Source organism: Cryptomeria japonica, chromosome 8 (genome assembly GCF_030272615.1).
Source record: "Cryptomeria japonica chromosome 8, Sugi_1.0, whole genome shotgun sequence".
Lineage (NCBI taxonomy): Eukaryota > Viridiplantae > Streptophyta > Pinopsida > Cupressales > Cupressaceae > Cryptomeria > Cryptomeria japonica.
In genome coordinates this window covers 739,778,206-739,800,062 of record NC_081412.1, presented here as the reverse complement: position 1 = coordinate 739,800,062, position 21,857 = coordinate 739,778,206, and the positions used below count along the sequence as shown (strand labels likewise).

At 35.8% G+C, this 21,857-nt stretch overlaps 1 protein-coding gene across 1 annotated transcript in view; it reads left to right on the top strand.

The window, feature by feature from the left end:
• The window catches only part of LOC131061443 (serine/threonine-protein phosphatase PP1 isozyme 3), a 34,669-nt gene extending 13,287 nt beyond the window's left edge, over positions 1-21,382 (top strand). Inside the window, exons 2-4 of the mRNA XM_057995138.2 lie at positions 16,174-16,733; positions 16,822-17,052; positions 20,704-21,382. Of these exons, the coding sequence (XP_057851121.1) occupies positions 16,174-16,733; positions 16,822-17,052; positions 20,704-20,727 (815 nt within the window). The 3' untranslated portion in view covers positions 20,728-21,382. The remainder of the gene's footprint in view (positions 1-16,173; positions 16,734-16,821; positions 17,053-20,703) is intronic.
• The last annotated feature ends 475 nt before the right edge of the window (positions 21,383-21,857 follow it).

Below are 21,857 nucleotides of genomic sequence, written 5' to 3'. Positions count from 1 at the left end.
ATTTATGTGGGTCTTTCAACACCGATGACAATGTTCTCATCGCCCATTTAGCAAAAGTTTGTAAAGTGAGCTTTTGGTAATTAAAAGCCTATTGACAAGTTTGTATGTGGTGATAACTTACCGATTTGATAAGATTCTCCAAACATGATCAGTAGTTTAAGTTTAATCAGCAAGTTTATATGTATTCACAAGTTGCCAATTTTGGGAGAATCACCGAATGAAGAGGATTTAGTAACTTTGGCTTCAATTGTCATTCAAATGTCATCAGAAAAACATAATCGATAAGTTTGTTTTTTGAAGGAAAATACCGAAGGATAAGTTAGCTATTATAACTAACTCAAAGAAAACCGATTTCCAAGAAGTTTTCCACCCTCCCTGGCTGTGGTAAAATGGAGATATTGGAACAGGTTATGGACATAGTTCAAAGCATGATATAGGGAGATTTTTGTCAGATATATGGCTCGAAATGCTATGATAGACGTGTTTGCAAGATGTGGATGTGGATACATGGCTCGTGAACAGTCAAACAAAATTTCTCAAAAATATGTTATTCTTGGAACGATTGTATTAAAAGCACAAAATGGACATTTGGAAATGGCTTTAGAAACTATCTAGCAAATGCAAAGTTGCAGGTGTATATCCCAACTCCACGACTTTTGTCGTCATCCTCCCTACCTGTGTAATGATGGGAACCTCAAAATAACTTATGGACAGCCATCACAGTGAAAAGGATTGAATTTTGTTTTTGTCAGATATTTTAGTTGGGGATGCTCACGTTAGACATGCATACCAAACGTGGAATCACAGACAGGCAAATGAAGCTCTTTTGTTAGAGTGCCTCAAAGAAATCCGATCTCATGGAGCAGCATGACTTTACATCTGCATAAAATCAATTTGGTGAGCAAGCTTTGTAGACATTCGAGTAAATGCAATAACATAGGTGCAAAAACATCACACTCGTGGTGATTATCTTAAGAACACTCCAAGTAGAGTCATGGTGGCTATGTGAATGTGTTTACTTGGCACCTGCAGATGATATATGAATAAAAGAAGGAATGGGTAGATGTAATGAGGTTCAAACATTAAGGAGATTGATGAAAGATGGTTTGATTGAAAAGATACCTTAATGTATTCAGATTGAGGGCTATCAAATGGTACATGCTTTTTGTGTAGGAGACAAATCACATCAATAGGTAGGAGATCTATGCAAAGTTGGAAGGAATTGGTACAACAAAAGAAAGCAACAAAGTATTTCAAGATTCAATTATGTGAAAGAGAAAGAGAACAAATTATTTGTTTGGTACCATAGTGAAAAGTATTTAGTTTTTGCATATCGAAATTCATCAAAGCATCTTGGTTTGTCAGATATTATTGTTGGAAATGCTTGCGTAGACATGGATGCAAATCATAGAATTTTCAGAACAAGTGGGTGATAGAAATCCTCAACAAAATGTCATCTAAACAAATGGAATGATGACTTCAAGACATGCATGAAATAAATTTGTGAAAAGTGGCTTTAGAAACCTACAAGCAAATGCAATCGACAGAAGTAAAGCTAAATACCAAAATGCAAAATGCGAAAGCACAAAAACAAAACATGGGCATTTTTCAAAGCATAGAAGAATAAGGACTTTTGTTAAATGCTGTGATTAACGTACATGCAACGTGCAGAAGCATAGACACGACATTTGTATCGAAGGCCAAACGATGGTACATGCTTTTTGTGTAAAAGTTAGATCACACCATACGTTGGCTGACATTCATGCAAAATGTGGAATCATAAACAATGCTTATGAACTATTTGACAAAATGCCTTAAAAGAGATGCCATCTAGTGGGATGCAATGATTGCAAAATGTGCACAAAATCGGTTTATTGGAAAGGTTTTAGAAACTATCAAGAAAAATCTGTTAGCAGGTGCAACACCAAACTATAACCTTTCCCGGTGTCTTATTAATTCATGCGTGCAAGGTGTGGAAGCTTAGACAAGGTGCATGTACTGTTGTCAAATCGTTGCAAAGAGGTAAACTCTAATTGGTAGCACAAGATAAAGAATTTTTGTCAAATGCTGTACTTACTATTATGGTGCACCTTAGGTGAATGTCACCATTGCCTGCGATAATACGAAAGCTTTATAACAACAGTTGAACATCCAAAGGAATGAACATAAGTATGAAAGCATAGACAATTGTGTGGACTATTTGATAATGCATGTCAAAGATATGTTATTTCATGGAATGCGGAATGTAGAAGCATATAAAGCCTAATGAAGAAGTCATGTCAAAGAATGAAATGAAATTGCAGAACGTGCACAAAATGGATTTCACAAGGAAGCTTTCAAAATCTTTGAATTAATAAACAAGCATGTGGGTAAAGTTTGAAATGGTAAGCAGATTAATGAAGAAATGCTAAGCAGATTAATTTGGGTAAAGTTTGAAATGGTAAGCAGATTAATGAAGAAATTAAGGTTTTTGTGTCACATGAGGATCATTTGGGAAATGTTATTGGCAATCTCAGTTCAAGGCATAGTTAAATTCAGTATTGAAGGGGGTTATTGCATTGGCATTGTTCGCATAGATGTTTCAATATCCAAGGACACTTCGTGGTGTGAACAAAGAGCTTTTTCACCATCGTAAAAAATCTCAAAACTATTTATTCATTTTAAAAATATAAGCTTCATGTCCTTGTCTAGGTGGATCGTGAAATGATTACAAAGGCAAGTGGGGCAGATGAAGATGGAGAATCATGACATGGTTTTTCATCACAGTCACAATTTTGAAATTGCCTTTTTGTAAAAGTGACTTATGTCACTTGTGGTAACCACAAGCTAGAATTTGAACTTCAATTTTGTAAAAGTTAGGTAAATCGTAACTTGTTTCTAAAAGGTAGTTACTAGCAGTAATAACTTAGGTAGCTACCCTAAGTTGGTACCTAAGGTAGTTATCCTAAGTGGTTACAAAGTAGTTATGCTCTAAAGTGTATAAATACAAGGCTATTTCGTTTGTAAAGCAGACTTGGACAGAGGGGAAACTTTGGAGAAATAGAGATATTTTGATCACTTTAGTGCTTACACTTGGTATAGAAGGGTTCTTGAGATTGTACAATTTCATAGAAATAATAAAGAATGTATTTAGCTTGTATATTCTAGATATATTTTCAAGTTATTGTTGTTAATTTTTCGTATGTCAAATTTGTGATATCTTTTGTCTCTATGTAAATCATTTGTCATCTATTGAGATGCTTATAATCTATGCAATTGATGTAATAAAGTACAATCAGGCTTTGGTATCTTAGTTTGAATGTGCTGAAGTATTCCTTCTCTTTGTATGTTGAGATTTGTCATTCTTATTTCATCATCATTGCATGACAAAACTTATTTTCTGTTATCATTTATGGAAATCCTATTTGGTCTTCGTATGTCTTCTTGTAGGGTTTCTGTCGTCCATTCTCTTTTAGTTTTTATGTTTTCTCCTTTATGTACTTTCAGGTTAAAAGTACCCCCAAAAAAATCTCAAATACCCCATCATACAAGGGAGCTGCCCCTCTCAAATGCAAAGGAAGATTGCAATTTCGCAGCAATCTCTTCAATTGTTGGCACAGTTGTACTGCTCTTTGGGCGAACAGGGTCAATTTTGGAGATGAAATTGCAGTGACAAATCTGTTTACCAACGTGTTGTGACGTATTCACACATCGCCCCATTGCAAATGGGGACCCCTACTTTTTTTCGCTTTGTGGGGTTTTGCTTTCTAGGTTTTAGGGTTTGTCTGTTAGCCTTTAACTTTTGAGTTTCGCCAGGGCGATCACCTGGATAGCAGGCTCTGCTTGAGCTAGGTCAAGTTGGTGAGTGATGAAGTCTGGATTGTCATCCTGATCTTCAAATGCCCTGAAATTTGGCTAAGTCTGTAATGTCCTGATCCTGAAATTTGGCTAAGTCTGGAAAACTGAAGAATCCTCCAAAAACTAGATTTTGCAATATAACTCTTGGAGGTCCGAAACCACTCTCAAACATCCTGAAAGTATATATGGAATATAACTTAAAGTATAAGAATTCTTATACTTAAATGTTACATTCCATAAAATGATTCTGACGGAGAGTCCAAAATGTCAAATTTCGCTCCTGACCCTTCCAAAGGGTCCAAAGCGAATTTCGCTCTTGACCCTTCCAAAGGGTCCAGAGCGAAATTCTCCATAAGACATTCTATTTTGACCAAAACCTAGCACTAACGCATTCCCAGGCTTGAATGAAGGTAAAGCGCTTGTTTGAATGAAGAAATGTGAAAATGAAGTCAGGATCTTGACCAAGAATAGGGATTTCGCTCCTGACCCTTCCAAAGGGTCCAGAGCGAAAATCCTTGAAGACCTCAAATTCTCACGTATCAAGGCCAAATTTCTAGTTCCTAAGGCATGTTTGAGGGTATTTTTGAATGTTCTAGCCTTGTCAAAATTGAAAGATGAAGGATTGTAGTCAAGAAGATGAATTTTGCTCCTAACCCTTCCAGAGGGTCTAGAGCGAAATTCTTGAAAACACTCATTTTTCCTTTAGCAAGAGTCAAGACCAGGGTGGAGATGCATGAGGAAGGATCTATGCTTGCCTCCCAAAGAGGATGAAAATAGGAAAAGTCAAGGATCCAACCCAAAACATGATTTTCGCTCTTGACCCTTCCAAAGGGTCCAGGGCGAAAATCTTTATGGCTCTCATTTCCTTCCCAAATTTTGGCTAAGTGTTGCTTTTTAGGGCATGTTTGAGGATGAATGGATATGTTCTTGCCTGGAGATGGACTTGATTGATTTTGAAGGACAAGATTTTGGCCTAAAGGAGAATTTCGCTCCTGACCCTTCCAAAGGGTCCAGAGCAGGGCGAAAATCTTTATGGCTCTCATTTCCTTCCCAATTTTGGCTAAGTGTTGGTTTCTAGGGCATGTTTGAGGATGAATGGATATGTTCTTGCCTGGAGATGGAGTTGATTGATTTTGAAGAACAAGATTTTGGCCTAAAGGAGAATTTCGCTCTTGACCCTTCCAAAGGGTCCAGAGTGAAATTCACTATAATCCTCATTTACTGCCTTGAATGGGCTTAAAACCTGGTTCCACAAGTGGAAAACAATCTATATTTGCCTCCAGGAGAAGATTGAAGTTTGAAAAGTGAGCAATCTAGCCTAGAATGAGATTTTCGCTCCTGACCCTTCCAAAGGGTCCAGAGTGAAAATCTTCTTAAAGCTCATTTCCTCCTAAATTTGACTAAATTTTGATTTGCAGGGTATCTTGGAAGGAAGGTTGGACATTCTTGTTGCCTCTTAAAGATGTTTTGAATTGAAAAAATGAAGAATCTTGCCCAAGTCAAGATTTTCACCCTTGACCCTTCCAAAGGGTCCAGAGCGAAAATCTCTCTAAGAGGCATTTCTTTCCTTGTTTGGCCAAATCTTGATGACCAAGGCATGTTGAAGGAGAGAATTGACATGTTGGAATCCTTGGGGTTGCTAGAAACCATGAAAGATGAAGGAATTGAAGCCTAAAAGTGATTTTCGCTCCTGACCCTTCCAAAGGGTCTAGAGCGAAAATCCTAAAAACCATCTTTTCTTCCAAAATTTGAGCAAAGTTAAACTTGGACAAGGGTGCGAGAAGTCATTTGGATTGCCTTAGAGTGGATTTTGGTCGCCAAGAATGCAAATTTTGAAGCCAAATGAGAATTTCGCTCTTGACCCTTCCAAAGGGTCCAGAGCGAAATTTCTAAGATTCCCCTTTTTTCTTTGCAAATCAAGACAAGATTTTGGTTTTTATACCCTGGAGAGGATTGAGACAAGATGTTCTATGCCTTGGAGGAGATTTGAAGTTGAAAGGATGGCAAAATAGCCCTAAAACAAGATTTTCGCTCCTGACCCTTCCAAAGGGTCCAGAGCGAAAATCCTAAAATCTACTTATTCCTTTCAAATTTATGCTAAGCTATGCCTAGACCAAGGTAAAAGATGCCCTTGATATTGCCTTTGAGTTGATGTTCGTCTCCAAAAGTGATGATTCTAGGCCAGAGGAGGAAAATCGCTCCTGACCCTTCCAAAGGGTCTAGGGCGAAAATCCTAAAAACTCCTATTTTGCTTTACAAAATCAAATCAAACTTGGATTGGGTGAAAGAAGAGAACTATTTCCTAGCCTTGTGAGGTGGATTGAAGTTGGAATGATGAAAAATGAGCTACAAACAAAGAAATTCGCTCCTAACCCTTCCAAAGGGTCCAGAGCGTAAAACACTAAAACCATCCTTTTCTCCAAATTTTGTGCTAAGTCAGGCCTAGACTAGGGTGAGAAAAGCTATTTGGAATGCCATGGAAAGATGTTTGACCTTCAAAAATGTGAATTTTGAGCAAAAGTTAGAATTTTGCTCCTGACCCTTCCAAAGGGTCCATGGTGAAATTCTTATAGGGTCTGTTCCTGGAGAAAATCTTGGGCAAGTTTCATGTTGATATCTTTTCGTTGATGATTTAAGTTGAAAATGCTATGTTGAAATGAATTTATCATGTGTCCTTAATCATCTTTTTGTTTGTCTTGCAGTTAAAAGGCGACCTTCTCCAGTCCGGCATCAACAAGGACGGCCTTCTCCAGTCCGGCATCAACAAGGATGACCTTCTCCAGTCCAGCATTATCAAGGACAACCTCTTCCAGTCCAGCGTTTGAAGGAAAGGTACGCCATCCATCCTGCACATCAAAGACAAACGAGGTTAAAGCAAGGGTCCGTTGAACAAGCCAATAGTTTCATAAGAGTTAATTAAAGTTAGCTTCTAAACATCACCAAATTAAACATCAACCAAGTGTTGGACGAGGTGGCATCCCAGTCATCACTCCTCCAATCAGGTTGGTCCACCTCAGCATGTCTAGATTCAATGTACCTGACTCATGGGAGATGGCACAAACTTCGATGTACGTACCCCGGTTCTCCATTGGTCGAATATTCCAAAGAAGACATGTCCAAATAATGCAATTATTTCATTGGCCAGAATTGAGTTTGTTGTAACAAACCCTAATTAGGGTTTCATTGTAAAATCTTGGCCATTGATCTCAAATTGATCTAAGCCATTGAATTGTATTGTGGGCACTATATAAGCCCTGGCTCCTCATTTGTAAAGGCTAATAGTTAGTCAGGAGTTAGAAGGTGAATAGTTAGAAATAGTGAATAAGTCAGTTAATAGTATAGCAATTAGAGTAGAATAGAAAGAGAAGGCAAAGATTGTTGCCAAGATGTTGTTGTTAAAAGCTTGTAAAACTTCATTGAAGAAACAGTGAAATCTATGGGTCGATTCAACAATTTCCATGGTCTTTATACTTCTCAGTTTTGATTTCATGTTATTAGATGAGTGGAAGAAATGTGTTTGATTGATGGTGAAATTTGTATATCCATACTATACTAGCAGTTTGTTGATTGCAGACTTGCCTTGTGTAGTCAACTGGAATCATTCAGCTTAAGCTTAACTTCAATTGTCGCTTCTTCACTGATATGCATCAGCCTGATGGTGTCTATGCTTGTAGCGATGATCTGAACATCATAAAGTTTTCCTCCAAGGATCGCACTAACCTTGTAGAGATGGTCCTGGGATGTCAAAACAAGACTTAGTTAGAATTTCATCAAAGATCATTCATTGCTCCTACATTCTTAGTGTCAAAATTAGATCCTTTCCTCGCCCTCATCCTTTTTTCCTTTTTTCAAAAAGTATAGGCTAGTGGAATCCTGTGTTCCAGCAATATTCAAAGCAAATCAGACATTTAGTCGTCAAGTGTAAGTCCCCTTGTGATTCCAGCAAAATCACATCATACCACGAAGAGCTTATCCACGAGTAGAGAACCTACATACAAGAACCTTGGAGTTGCCTCGACTGATCCTTCGGCGAGATCTTCAGCAGTCGGGAAACTTTGCTCAAGAGAGGATAAGGTACCTTTAGGTATTTTATTCTGTGTTCGCATGTGCATGAAAAATGCATCAACACAATGTTACCTATTTAATGAAAGCGTGGGATTGTTTAACCATTAATTCTCTACTCAAATACATTGGATACCTTGTTTGTCTATTGCTACAGATTGGAGGACGGAAACTCTTTAATTTTCATAGTTGGTTAACCTGAATCAGTTGTGGCAATTCCCCAGGGCTTGTAATTTGCCTTCACTGATTTACTGTTCGGGCAGCTACTACAGCTCCTGTTTGTCTTAGTTTGAGGTGTCTCTCTTAGTGCCTATGATTTGTAATTCTGAGGTGGCTCATGTAACACCATTGACTGAAGATTTATCATATTTTCTGATATTAATATTTCTGCTGTTGTTATTGAAAGTTTGATAAACTGAATTGTCTGCAAGTTTACTTTCTATTGTAACAAGAAGAGTAAACAGTTATTGAGCATTGCTATTCATTTGCAAAGGTTTACAATTCATCTTTTCATATTCTGTTAAGCTTATTATCTTTTAGGATAGACCTGATTTGAAATAATATCTAATCATTGGTATCCTGTGGAGTGAACTTAAATTGAAATATTGAACATCTCTAATCGGATATATTACAGGTAATATTTTTCCACATTAATCATCTAATTTTTGTCTCACCAAATCCCAAATATGTTCGTTTTTGTGACAAGATAAAAGTGTTTTATTTAAATTTAGTTTTTGTTTAATTATGAAGAATTTAGGCATGGATTTTATCTAGGCACTGTTTATTTTCACAGAGAAATCACCTATGTTTTTGTCAATACATACGATAAATACCCTTTTCCTGGCGACTGTTTTCCTCAAACTTATTCTGTTTTATTTGAAGAATTTAGAATGAACTTGTATTCAGGTATTTTTTCTTTACATAGAAATACAATGTATTTTGAGTTTTGTTTTATACCAATACATATTGTAAATAGCATACACTTGTTTAGATTGTTAAATTTAAATAATAAAAAACAAGAAAGATATAAATATAACACACATAGTCAGACAATAAGAATTGATATTAATAACATTTAACATTCAAATGGTGTGGCAAAACATATGATTGGGGAAAAAGTGAGTATTGGATAAAAATTTAGAGGGTAAAATGCTATAATAAAAGTATGGAAGTTTTGAAACTTTTATAGCTATTCTAAGAGTATCAACTATCAACATCGAAACATTTGAAAATTATAACGTATGAAGTTGAATGTGAAACAAATGACTATTGAACATTCAATGGGAATTTAAAATCAATTTCATTACAAGATAAAAGTTTCAATTTCATCCTCTGTGAGAGCTTACTTAATACCCAATATAGAAAATGTCAAATTCCAATACAACTCCAAAATTACAAATTGGCAAATAGTTAATTGGTAGTGTAATCAAAATCCTCATTTGAAGCACTAGTCATTAGCTATTGCTCTACATCATGTTAATTTTTTAGTATCAGAGTCGGATGATGAACTATGTAGCTTATCCAATGGAACAGCAACCAATCCTACCTGCCTGTTGTCTTCATCAATCTGGGATGGCTCTCCTTAGGCTCAATACCTCATTATATTGCAAGAGCCTCCTTTATTCTGTCAACTTGTGAATCAAGAAATGGAAGGTGCTATGTATAACTACTAGCTCTCCAGTCTATTAGAGGTAAGCTTATTCCTAATATAATGGATGAAGGTATAAGTGGAACAGGTTCTTATTGTAGCAAAGAAAATAGCTACTACCATAGTTGGCAAACTCAAACTTGGTAGACCTAAAATTTTTGTCTTGACAAAAACTCGGCAAGAAACTTTACAACGGGAAAAACTGCTTAAATTTTTTTAGAAACAGATTTTTTTGCAAAATTCAATGACTCTATCCAATGAGGTCTATAAATGAGTACAAAAGTGTTTTCTATTAAACTTGAGTTATTTGAATGTAAACTGAATGCAAAATTGCATCATCATGTGAAATCCTAATGGTTGATAGCCTTGTATAATGGATAGTTGACAAAATGAAGATAGTAAATGCAACGTTTTACATTTTCCTCTACCCTAATCTAGTGAAAACTTGGGGAGAGGTTGAGGTTCTAGTCCTTAGTGTCAACTGTGGCTCCTTGCTTCGCATAGAAGGTTGTGGCTCAACCTCCATCCTGGTAGTAGATTGCAATACCTCCTTAACCTCATCAATGTCATCCAATCCTAATTCTGTTATGTCCCCAAATAGGGATAATAGAAAAACAATAATATCTCCTTACAATAATTCCTTCAAATTTTACACTTGATGACATCCAATTCTGATTTCTCTTAAATTTCATAGCACTGCTATGCATATAAAGATGAACAGAGATATTATGTACTGGAAATCAACTGTTTCAGGAACAATATTAAACTGCCTTCTTATTTCAGCAACAGTCACTAAAAGGAATATACTTGCAGCGACTGAACAAGTCATTCCAGACAATAATCAGAATTTTTTCCTACTACATCACTTAGTCATCTACAGGTTTTTTTTTAGCAGCAGATACAATCGATATGTGAATTTAATGTTTAGTGTTTGAAATGTGCAAACATTACTATTTATTGCATTTAAACAAAACAGTAATGTATAAATGCCAACCTGTTATGAGCCAGACCTCCGTCAATATCTCCCTCCTGCCCACAAACTTAATCAGCAACCACTGGAAACATTGTGCAGGGATAGAAAAAGGCATGCATAATTCATTATTGCATCATCAACAGCAACACAAACTATTACCTGGAATTTACATACGGACTGAACATATGACGATCTTTTATCAGCAACTCTGTCCTTGACCCCTGATATGCTCCTCTGCAATCCCATCCAACGGCCCAAAAAAGCTTCCAATAGGTTATCAATTGTTACTGTTGCTTTCATTTGTAACACGAAGCAGTAATCTTTCTCCACACAACAACACTCTTCTTCCAGAGTCCCCGCAAGCTCAGACACAAGACCTCAACTCTGCCACGATAGCTAAAAATGCCCAGGTTGATATGCGATAGACTTCATGTGCTAGACATTAGAAATATCAATCACCAAACATTAGAAATGTTGGACTTGAACCAAAATTGATATTATATGTTTTCCTCATGCCAAAACTTAGGAATGAATCAATAAAAAGATTGGGCTCACAAAATTATTATGCCAATAACAATAGTCCCGTTCTTGTCTTTATTCTTTATGATACCAAGATATAACTTGGCCTGATAGAAAAATAAGGTCTTTATTAATTGGAAAGATTGATAGTCTTCATAAAACACCTTAAACCGAATTCAGAATATAAACTATCCAAAGCATGCACAGTGTTAATATTAAATCTGATGATAGTACTTATCTGCATATTTGTCTCCAATGGAAACATCTTAAATTTGACCCAATTGTGAACTTCATCGCAGATCCACGCTTAGAAAGAGTCAGGTTTTCGTCCAACCCTTGTTGATCTACTGAATGTTTCTGCCCTCAGCTTCTCATAAATTATCACAGAAAATCATCATATCGAATCCATAAAACATGCTTACTACAGCCTGTTTAAAGAACTCCAACCTCTATCTAGAAGATTAGGACACATTTAATTTTTGCAAGACCTCATTAAATATTTTTTTTTATATTCACTATCGTGGAATCTGGAGGTGTCCTTGCCGAAGCAAGACTAATCCCCCAGTGTGTACAACCCACTCACAAGGTAGCAACACACACAGAGTTAACACAGCCGGGGACTCGAACTCAAGACCATGGGGAGCATACCCACGCCTTAAGTTGCGATCCACGACCGGGTGAGCTAGGGCCGAAGCCCCTCATTAAATATTTGTCATAACTGGAGAGCTTTATTTAATAAATTGATTATTTTGATTATTTTTTTATTTTCACTTTTTTTTGATTGGTAATAGTTATATATTGTATTAATATTAAAAGTTTTACAAAAATATAAAGTCTGTGGCTGCCCACTGAAAATTACAGTGAAAACTATCCAAAAAGCCGGATTCCCCTATGCCATACAGTAACATTACCATGTAACATTTACCAAATTATGAACACAATATAGACTCAGGCCTGTAAAACATTATTTTACATACTTTGACAATCATCCTATGAAAGCATAGTTGAAAATCTCGGACTCGCCTCGGACTCGGCAAACCAAAAATTTGGACATGGACTCGGACTCGTGAAAGACTCTTGAAAGACTCGGCAAGGACTCGGCAAAAAAAAAAACCGTAGTTTTACAAAAAAACATAAAGAAATTAGTGCATTTAGAGAACATAAGAGCCATAATTGAAAGTTGAAACATTACACATGTCACATGCTCATAGTTTCAAACTTTCAACTCTAAAATGTATAATACCAAGATTTCTTCAATGCTAATTATGTTGTTATATGGAGCCTAATCAGACTCGGAGTTTAAATTTTCCCTACTTCCATCGGCGCAGTTTCCCCCTATATTTTTCGACGGGGGTTTGGGGGCAGCGCCCCCAAGTTGGGGTCAAGTGGCATCGCAAGGCCAAAAATACTTTTATTATTTTATAACGACATCGGGTTTTTTTTTAATTTTTCACTCCCTCAGTTATGCCAAATGAAGGCAAATTTTTTTTAAAAAAACTCAATTTTAAAGCTTGCATGACTTTTTCCTGGGTCCTGGCGAGTCCATCTGAAAGACGCGCGAGTCTATGCAAAAGACTCGCGCGAGTCCTTGCAAAAGACTCGCGAGTCTTTTAGATGGACTCGCCAGGACTCGCCTCGCGAGTCGACTCGTGGCTCCCAAGGACTCGCGAGTCCGTGGCGAGTCCACGATTTCTAAAACTATGCTATGAAGCATCTACGACCACCCTACAGGGAAACACTGCTAAAACTATAGATTAATTCTCAGACCAAAAAATTACCAACATCTCCATGCCTCGACACACTAGGGGTTCTTCGGTTTTATTACTCACTTTATTTTTTAATTAAATTAATCAATTAAATTTTTCCCTTTTTAAACAATATCAATTCTTGGACAACTTAATCAACTAAATTAAGTCACTATATAAAATTTTTGTGGACATTACAATATCACCTATTGCACCCGTATCCTCCAATGCATGCCTCTCAAAGTCAAGAATCTCATTTTCAGTAAACAATGGAGGCTGCTTGTCTTGCCTTGTCCAGTTGCTATAAGGATCAATCTTATCCAAATCAACGTGCTTTCTACCCTTGTACACAGTCAAAAGTTGTATTGCACAAAGACTAGGTCATTGAGGCATTATTGATCTATTTTGTTCCTCTTATTCGTGTGGATGGCCTCAAGCAAGCTCCAATTGTACTCATAGCTGGATGCACTTCAAGATTGGGGCAAAATGCAGAGGGCAAAGCTTTTGGAGATTTAGGGTATTTGCACCTCAATCTATCCACCAATTTGGACAGTTCATGTCATCCTCCAAATCTTTTACATCAATTGCAACATCATCTTCACTCCTTTGTCATCAATGACAATATTTCCAACAGTACTGATACTATTGAAAGTAGATGAAGTGGAGGCCGATTTGCTTTGTATGCGTGGACCATGAAGATAGGCCACTATGCTTTGACATGCCATATCTTCATCTGATTTTGTTTGAACTTGAGGACCATGACCACTAGATATGGATGTTGCTATGGCTGTCCTTCTCTTCTCCCTAAGCAATTTTTTCTTTTTTGCCAATGAAGTTGGGCATTCATCTTTCTTTTTATCTCTTAAGCGATGTTGGTATAGTGTTTGGCATCACGATGAGTAATGCTTGCAAGATGGTATTTGGGACAATTTATGCCTTTATTATATAAGTTTCTGCATCTCATGCAAGCAACTGTCTGAGGTATCAGTCCTTGTATGACATATTTCCAAGTAGGGTCCCTATCTCTGTAAGGATGAGTGCCTGTAATCATCCGTGGCACTGATGGGGCAGAGCTTGAGGCTGAACTTGAACTAGAAGCTTCCCTATTTGCCATTATATGATGTATTTAACCTACACATACAAAGTGAAAGTACAATATTTTAATTTTTCAAATTTAAAAATTAAATTAAATATAAAATAAATCTCTAAAAATCAGCATAGAATTAGTTTGAATTAATGTAAATTAGTTTAAATCATTTAAGATTTAATTTAAATTATAATCTAAAGATTCTAAACTTTTATTTCAAAAAAATAAGTTGTGTATGCAAAAATTAGTGAATTCAGCAATAAATTCAGAAAAAATGGTGATGAACCAATTATTTGAAATTTAGAAGCAAAAATAATTCTTAGTTTTAGTATTATCAACCTAAAAAATACTTAGTTTTAGCATACGGTAATACTTTATTTTTACCTAGGTGCTTTATTTTGCAGCCAAAATGAAGTAAAATGTTTTAAAATAAAATTCAAAAAAAAAAATTACTGACCTTTGCTTCAAATTTGTTTTCTAAATTTGCTGAAAAACCCTTTAAGATCTTCTCTCCGAGATGCTGTGTTCAAAGAAGAGGTGTGTGGGGGGTTTTGTAGAGCAGAAATTGCCTTTTTGGGAGCTTGTTTTGAAGTTTTTGGGTCTGGTTTTGACCCGAATTGCCTTTTAAATGTTTGTCACGAGTTTTTGGCAGACTCACCAGCTTTCTGGCAAGTTTTACTGGGGAATACTTATTTTCGCTTTCACTTCGCAAGTACTTGTTGCTTGCTTAACGAGTTTTTTGTGAGTTTGCCAACTTTGGTACTTCTAACAGGAGGCAGGTGTCAAGTATGGGCTATTAGAAGTTGTTTGAAGTAACTTCTTCTAACATCTCATTTTGCTGCATCGTAGTGGCCACCATTCAATAGGCCCTTCTAGGCAAGTGAATGAGCATCCACTCTAGCTGATCATGAAATAGATATTAAGATCAGCAAATTTGACCGACTCCTCTCAATCTATGTGCCTTCTCATCAATGTACAGTATTTTAAGGCCTTGATTAATTCTTCCTTCAACTCTTCATGATCAAAGAAGCAACTCTTCCAACACTATGGATTATAAATTTGGGGTTTGCTGTGGATGATGCTATGGGAGAGTTCATCTTTTCCCATTCTTATTGAAGAACTAAAAAGGATGGTTATTAAGAATGCTGCTGTTGGGTCCTTAGCACAAATTGATGTTCTAATCTGCTAAACGTGCTGTTAAGGGTCTCATAAATCTGTCCAAGGTTAGGATAGTCTATGTTTATATAATGGATAATTCAAACTATAGGGGCAACAAAATGAAATGATACTCATGACTTGTTCCCGGAAGTCATAAGCAATCACAAAACTGCTCTTTTCCTCGTATTTGTCTTCGATGTTTTCTTTGTGCCTTCTTCACTATGTATAATAATCAACTGGAATGCTTCTTGTATAACCATCCTCTTGAAGAGGATGAAGTAGCTAGCAAAACTTGTCTACACAAGGAGGAATCATTTTCTCAAAAAATTCCTAAACATTGTCAAGGATATGTGGTGGTTACAGATATCTGCACATCCCTAGTGTCATGGCACTATATGTTTGATTCAATCTACCATGCCAATGTCTTTCAGTGCATTGTTCAAACTTTCAATGCATGGGCACCGCAAGGGGTCTTAATAGTGTGCTTGAAAGTAGTCTAGAGTCTTGACTGACATACCTGCTGGCCTAGAAACTGGACCTGAATCCTTGACCACCTTGTCAAAAAAATTTAGAAATATAATCATTTAAATTTTTATTTATAATATAAAATAATTTCGAAATTAAAATTAGGACAGAAAATAAAAATATGCAAGCATGTATAATATATTAGCAAATTTTAAAGAAAAGAGAAGTTTTAAAAAGATAGTACATCTACAACATTTTTCTCCCCCAAAATATATTTCCCCCTAGTCCTTCCTAGGATGGTAGGGATTTCCAAAAACAACAAGAAACTGGGGGGGATTTTTCTGAAATGTTCCCCAAGCTTTTGCTATACTGGCTATGATAGCATTGACAACAATTTAATCAAGGATGCCTAGGTGATGTTTCTAGCCATCTCCACTTGGCAGAAATGGGTAAACAGATGATAGTAGCGTTTTGGGGCATGAAACACATTTCCATGGTACACAGCTTGGAATATAAAACTTTTTTGAGAACTTTAGCTTTGCAAGAAATTAAGTCATTTTGCATGCTAAATTGTTTATGTTGTGTTATCATATTACAAATTTATCAACTGAGAAGAGTATTAGGGATATTCTTTAAGGTATTATTTTTCTGAACTTTTTTCTTGTGGATTATTTTACAGGTGACATTCATGGCCAATACTCTGATCTTTTAAGACTCTTTGAATATGGTGGTTTACCACCTCAAGCCAATTATCTATTCTTAGGGGACTATGTTGACCGTGGAAAGCAAAGTCTAGAGACAATATGCCTTCTGCTTGCTTACAAAATAAAATACCCAGAGAACTTCTTCCTTTTGCGAGGCAATCATGAGTGCGCCTCAATCAATCGTATATATGGATTCTATGATGAGTGTAAACGCAGGTTTAATGTCAGATTATGGAAAGTTTTTACAGAATGTTTCAACTGTTTGCCAGTGGCTGCTCTCATAGATGAGAAGATTCTATGCATGCATGGAGGCCTTTCACCAGATCTAAACAGCCTGGATCAAATAAGAAACATATCTCGTCCCACAGATGTTCCAGATACGGGGTTGTTATGTGATCTTCTCTGGTCTGATCCTAGCAAAGATGTTCAGGGATGGGGTATGAATGATAGAGGGGTGTCTTATACCTTTGGTCCGGACAGAGTGTCTGAATTTCTCAAAAAGCAAGACCTAGATCTTATTTGTCGTGCACATCAGGTCATTTGCTTTTTTAGTTTGCATAGATACTACAGCTACAATTAGTTATCACATGAAATATGATAAGAGCAAATTGTTTGTACTGCAGGTTGTTGAAGATGGTTACGAATTCTTTGCTGACAGACACCTTGTGACAGTATTTTCGGCCCCAAATTACTGTGGTGAATTTGATAATGCTGGTGCAATGATGAGTGTGGATGAATCATTAATGTGCTCATTTCAGATACTAAAACCAGCAGAGAAGAAAATCAAGTTAGGTAGTTATGGAAACTCAAATGCAGCCACAGCTAAACCAGGAACACCCCCACGTGGAATGCGGGTAGGTTTAATTTGAAGCTTGTCAGATTTCGATTTTGTTGTGTGTAATATGTGTTTATTTTATGAATTGAACAGTGCTTTACGCTAACATGAAGACCACATATGTGTGCATAAATAAATGTTCATGCAATTCATGGGATGAGATGGGAAACAATATTTTAAAATTTAATTAATTCATAATGATACTGTTCTTATTCTTTTGACACAATACTGTAATGATTTAGAGAATTCTATTAAAGTTACAGTGCAAGTATTTTTAATTGATTTGTTTTTAAGATGAATTTTTAAAATTGATTGTCATAGACGTTTGGGGGTTCTGTGTGTAAACTCAAACATTTTACAAGATTAACTGGCCTTGTATATTGCAAGCATGGCAGGCATTTGCTCACTATTTTTGTCCTGTCGGGGTTTTCTTCATTTGTATGTTTGCAGAAATTGCTTCACTATGGGATTTTTGATTCTAGGAATAAATATTTTTTTGGTTGATTTGTGCATTTGAAATTTTAGTTTTATGACTGCATGTCTATAGCATTATTTTTGTAATTGAATATGAAAATATTATATTTTTTTTATTGTTTCCACTTTCAGTTCCTATGGGTGTCACCCACAGACTACCCCTTTGTTTTTGGTAGTACTTGTACTGATAGTGAATGTTGAAAATCAATTCCTATCACACATTTTAACTTTTAAGATCTCTGGTTCCAAGGAATAATTGGTTTCAGGAGGTTGGCGCAGTCTAAATTTTGATTTCTTTTACTATGTTTTGAGAACATAATATCACCGAGTATTAATGGTTCACTAAAAATAATGGGAAGTAATAAAGCTCTTCATTTAGTTTTTGGCTATATAAACATGCTTATTGTATATTTCTTATGACCTTTACTGTTTGATGGCTAATATTGACACTTCCTGCACTTATGTGCGCAACTGGAAGCAAGAAAGTTTATTTACTATCAGAAAAATAAAAGCACTATTTTGCCACTTTCGTCTTACATTAATCATATATCTAATAAAAGCACATGCAATATGGTCTGAAATGGTGATTTCAAGTTAAAATTTGAGGAGGCTGAAATTTGTAGATTTTTTATTACAGCAACAAAAAGTATTGACTTTTAATGTTTATAAAAAATATTAATACTTTTGGACTAATACTCTGATAAAAGTTATAATGATTCATCAAAAGTTTACACCTCTTCATCTAGAGTAAAGCTGACGAAGCTGAGGGCGGAGTGTAGTGGAGATGCTGTTGGTGTTACCATTGCTGTTGTTGGAGGGTTTTGCGTTTTGAATTCTAATTATCTCCATGTAAGATGCTCCCTAATGGTTCAGTCGGGTATAACAATGCTGCAAAAACTGTTGGTGCTAAATTCTGACATTTCACAGCAAAAACTCGGTAGATTGTTTCCCAGCTTTTGGGCAAACAAGCTGGGTTTTTGAGTATTGGAGGGGTGGAATTGTAAAGTTTGCAACTAACAGGTAGGCTTTTTAACTTCTGAATATAAATATTTCTTCATCTTACATATAACAGATGGTTTTGTTTTTTAAATATTCTGTCAAAGAATATAATAAACTATTTTTGAATGATTTTTTTGACTACTGCTAAAGCTTGGCAATTTGTCAATTGTATGAAGTGTTAGGGATTTTCAATTTTGCAATTAACAGGTAGGGTTTGTCATCCGAATATATATATTTCTTTAACTTACATATTACAGGCAGGTTTTTTTGATATTTTTTCTGAACAATATAATAATTTTACTCATTATTTTTTGGCCTTTATGACAATTTATCTATTATATGAATAGTTTCTTCCTATATTAGCTCTTTGGGTTGGTAGGTCTATTTTCTAGGTAGAGAGTTGAATATACTGTTTTGAACTTTCGTGTTCTGTACTTTTTTTTGTAGTGCATGTTGAGTATCATTTTTTTTGCATTTTCATCAATTTCTTTAACTAAGATTCATATCTTGTTATGCTGGGGTCCTTTTCACAAAAGACCTTATGATGCAGGACTTTGCATCGTATTATAGACTGACCAGGTTACATGCACAGTGAATATCTAAAGGTTTTAGGGATAGGGGTGGTAGGATTCATAAACAACAAGGGGCACAGAACGTGGCAGTGCAGTGTAGTGGCAAGTTACCCTATAGTTAGGGTACCTGAGGTGTTGTGTTCAATTCCTTTCAAAGGTAGGGATGGGCAGATCAATATGTTGTCCATATGAGGTGATAGGTTTTATATTGATCTGCCCAAAAGTTTATTTTGCATAACTTAGTGGCAATGGCCCATTTCAACCAATCATCAGATTGCCATATCTTTCTGCTGGATTCTAAATGCCAGGTTCTATGAATTTCAATCAAATGTGTTGTATGAGTTGTGGAGTGTGGTTTTGAAAGGTTTTTTTTGGCAACATCCTTATTTAAAGTGAAATATTGTAATGCAGTTGAAACTGTTTATCAACAGTTTACTTCCTCTATCCCTGTTAATGTTGTGATCATTAATAGGCCTATGAAAAAAAATCTTATCTTGCAAAAACCTCGGGATGTATTTTCAAGCTGAATATTGCTGGGGGTTCTACGGGTAATCCAGGATTATCTGGGGCAGGTGTTGCGCTGAGAGATTGGATGGTCTCTTTTGCAAGCTGGCTCTTTATTTCTTTGTCGCAGGTTGAATAATGAGGTGGAATAGGAAAGCTTAATAAGCATTTTTGTTTTCCATATCACAGGAAACGACACTAAGAATTTCACTTTTTAATATGCATCACCAATAACATATACAGTTAACTGGTGGCAGTGTTTGATGTCTTATTGATGGTTGGTTATTCAGATTTTCTATGTTGTATTTATCTGACTGAATTTGCCAGGGAAGCAAATCGAATTTATCCTTATCTCTATTCATCTGATCAACATCTAGGCTCATTCGAAGTTGCAGAGAAACAACGGCCGCAGTTGAAGTTGCAGAGAATTTGTCGCCAACAATCTGTCCTAACCCCTGTTGAGACACGTAACAGGCCTTCAAAATGTGAAAACATTGATGCCAAATTCTTCTAATGGGATAATAAATGATATTGGAAATCCTAATTGCAAAGGAAAATTGTAGAATGAATTAAAATAATGTTGAAAATTGCCAAAAATCTCTGCGCAAGTAAAACACAATTTAACTGTGATATGATTGGTCAACAAATGTCGATTTAAAAATTGTGTTTTTTTGGGGATTTCTGCTGGTATGGTAGATTTTTTTTTAGTAGTACGGATATAACACAGTGCGCCTAAGCTAACTTATATGATAGTTGTAAGCTTCATTTTTTATGTTCCGTCGATAAGAGTAATCTATAATTTTTTTGTTTTTGTATAATTCTAAGCTTCATTTTTATGGTCCGTCCATAGGAGTACAATTTATAATCTAATTTTGACTAAATATCAGGTTATATTTATGTTATTTGTTAATGTTGTATTTGTTTATTATGTACAATTATATATTAAAAATATGACGAGTGTTTTAAGTTTTAAACATCTATTAGCTACTTTTTATTTGTTTGCTACATTGCCAATGTGAGAAACTAACAAATCACTTGTCTTGTATGCATTAGTTACAAATTTGAATGCTACTTACATGATTAGAAGCTAACATGTCAAAAGTTTTGTTTTGTGATGACAGTCTTTGTTGGGGGCTAAAGTATAGCTTGTACAGGTTGAAATGGATCAATTGGAAATATATGATGTCAAAGCATGAGGGTGCCAGTGACTTTTCAACTCTGCAACAAACCGTTTTTAAATCACACCCATACGATGGGTTTAGAGCCTCAGCTCACAGAAGTTGATGTTTTCGGAAAATTTCTGAGCCAAATTTATGAGAAGATTCTATAACTCTTGAGAAAAACACTTAAGTTTTCTACATATGTTGTAATTAGAAATCTGGAACCGTTTACATGTGCGAAGATAAGCGTGTTGGAGATGTTTTTGTATGTATATTAGTGACAAGTAAAAAGTGTGTTGTATCTCTCTGTTGTGACTTATGATCTTTATTGTGGTGCTGTGCTACCTCAACGTAAGGGTTCATACGAGTGCTGTGGAAGAGACTCGCAAACTGACTGTTGCTGATTCTATCTTCATATAGGGATGATACTGGAGAACACTTATTCACAGGAGGATCAGTTAAGCATTTGTGTAATTAATTAGTAAATGTGACAGGTAATTTTAATGCTGTCTGAACCACTGGGACCAGCCATACAAGAAACTTTTATTTTATGTTGTAACAATGTTGCTTTCAGAGTTGGAAAGTGTAGTCGATGGCATCGTCGATTCCACCTGCCAAATATGAGTAATATTTTCTTTTATTTTTCTTTTGATCGTTCCATTTATAATGCTAGCTTTCCGAGTTCTAGAAAGTTAAAGCATACAATTGAGATTTTAATAATTCTTAGGAAGAGTTTCTTTGAGGAATGATCTTTATCTAGTTTTTTCGGATTTAACCAGAATTTATTCTTTTTATAATCATCTCTTGAAATTATTGTAAAACTAGTTTTAAATTAGTTGACATTGGTGTTCTGAAAATTGCTTTTGCACTCTGCCTTTATCGCTTGGCCTTATCCAATGAGACTTGCTGAGGTTCTACCATGGTCACAGTTTTTAAGAAATAAATGACACACCACGATTCATTCTAGTGATGCAGTCAAAATAAATAGATGATTAAATATGGAATAATTCCACTCGAGCTCTATCATGCTTTTACACGATTGGAAGCCGTGAAGTTAATCGAGTAAAGTAGATTGAAGTTGCAAATCAAAGCCAGGAAACAAGCAAAGCGGGTAA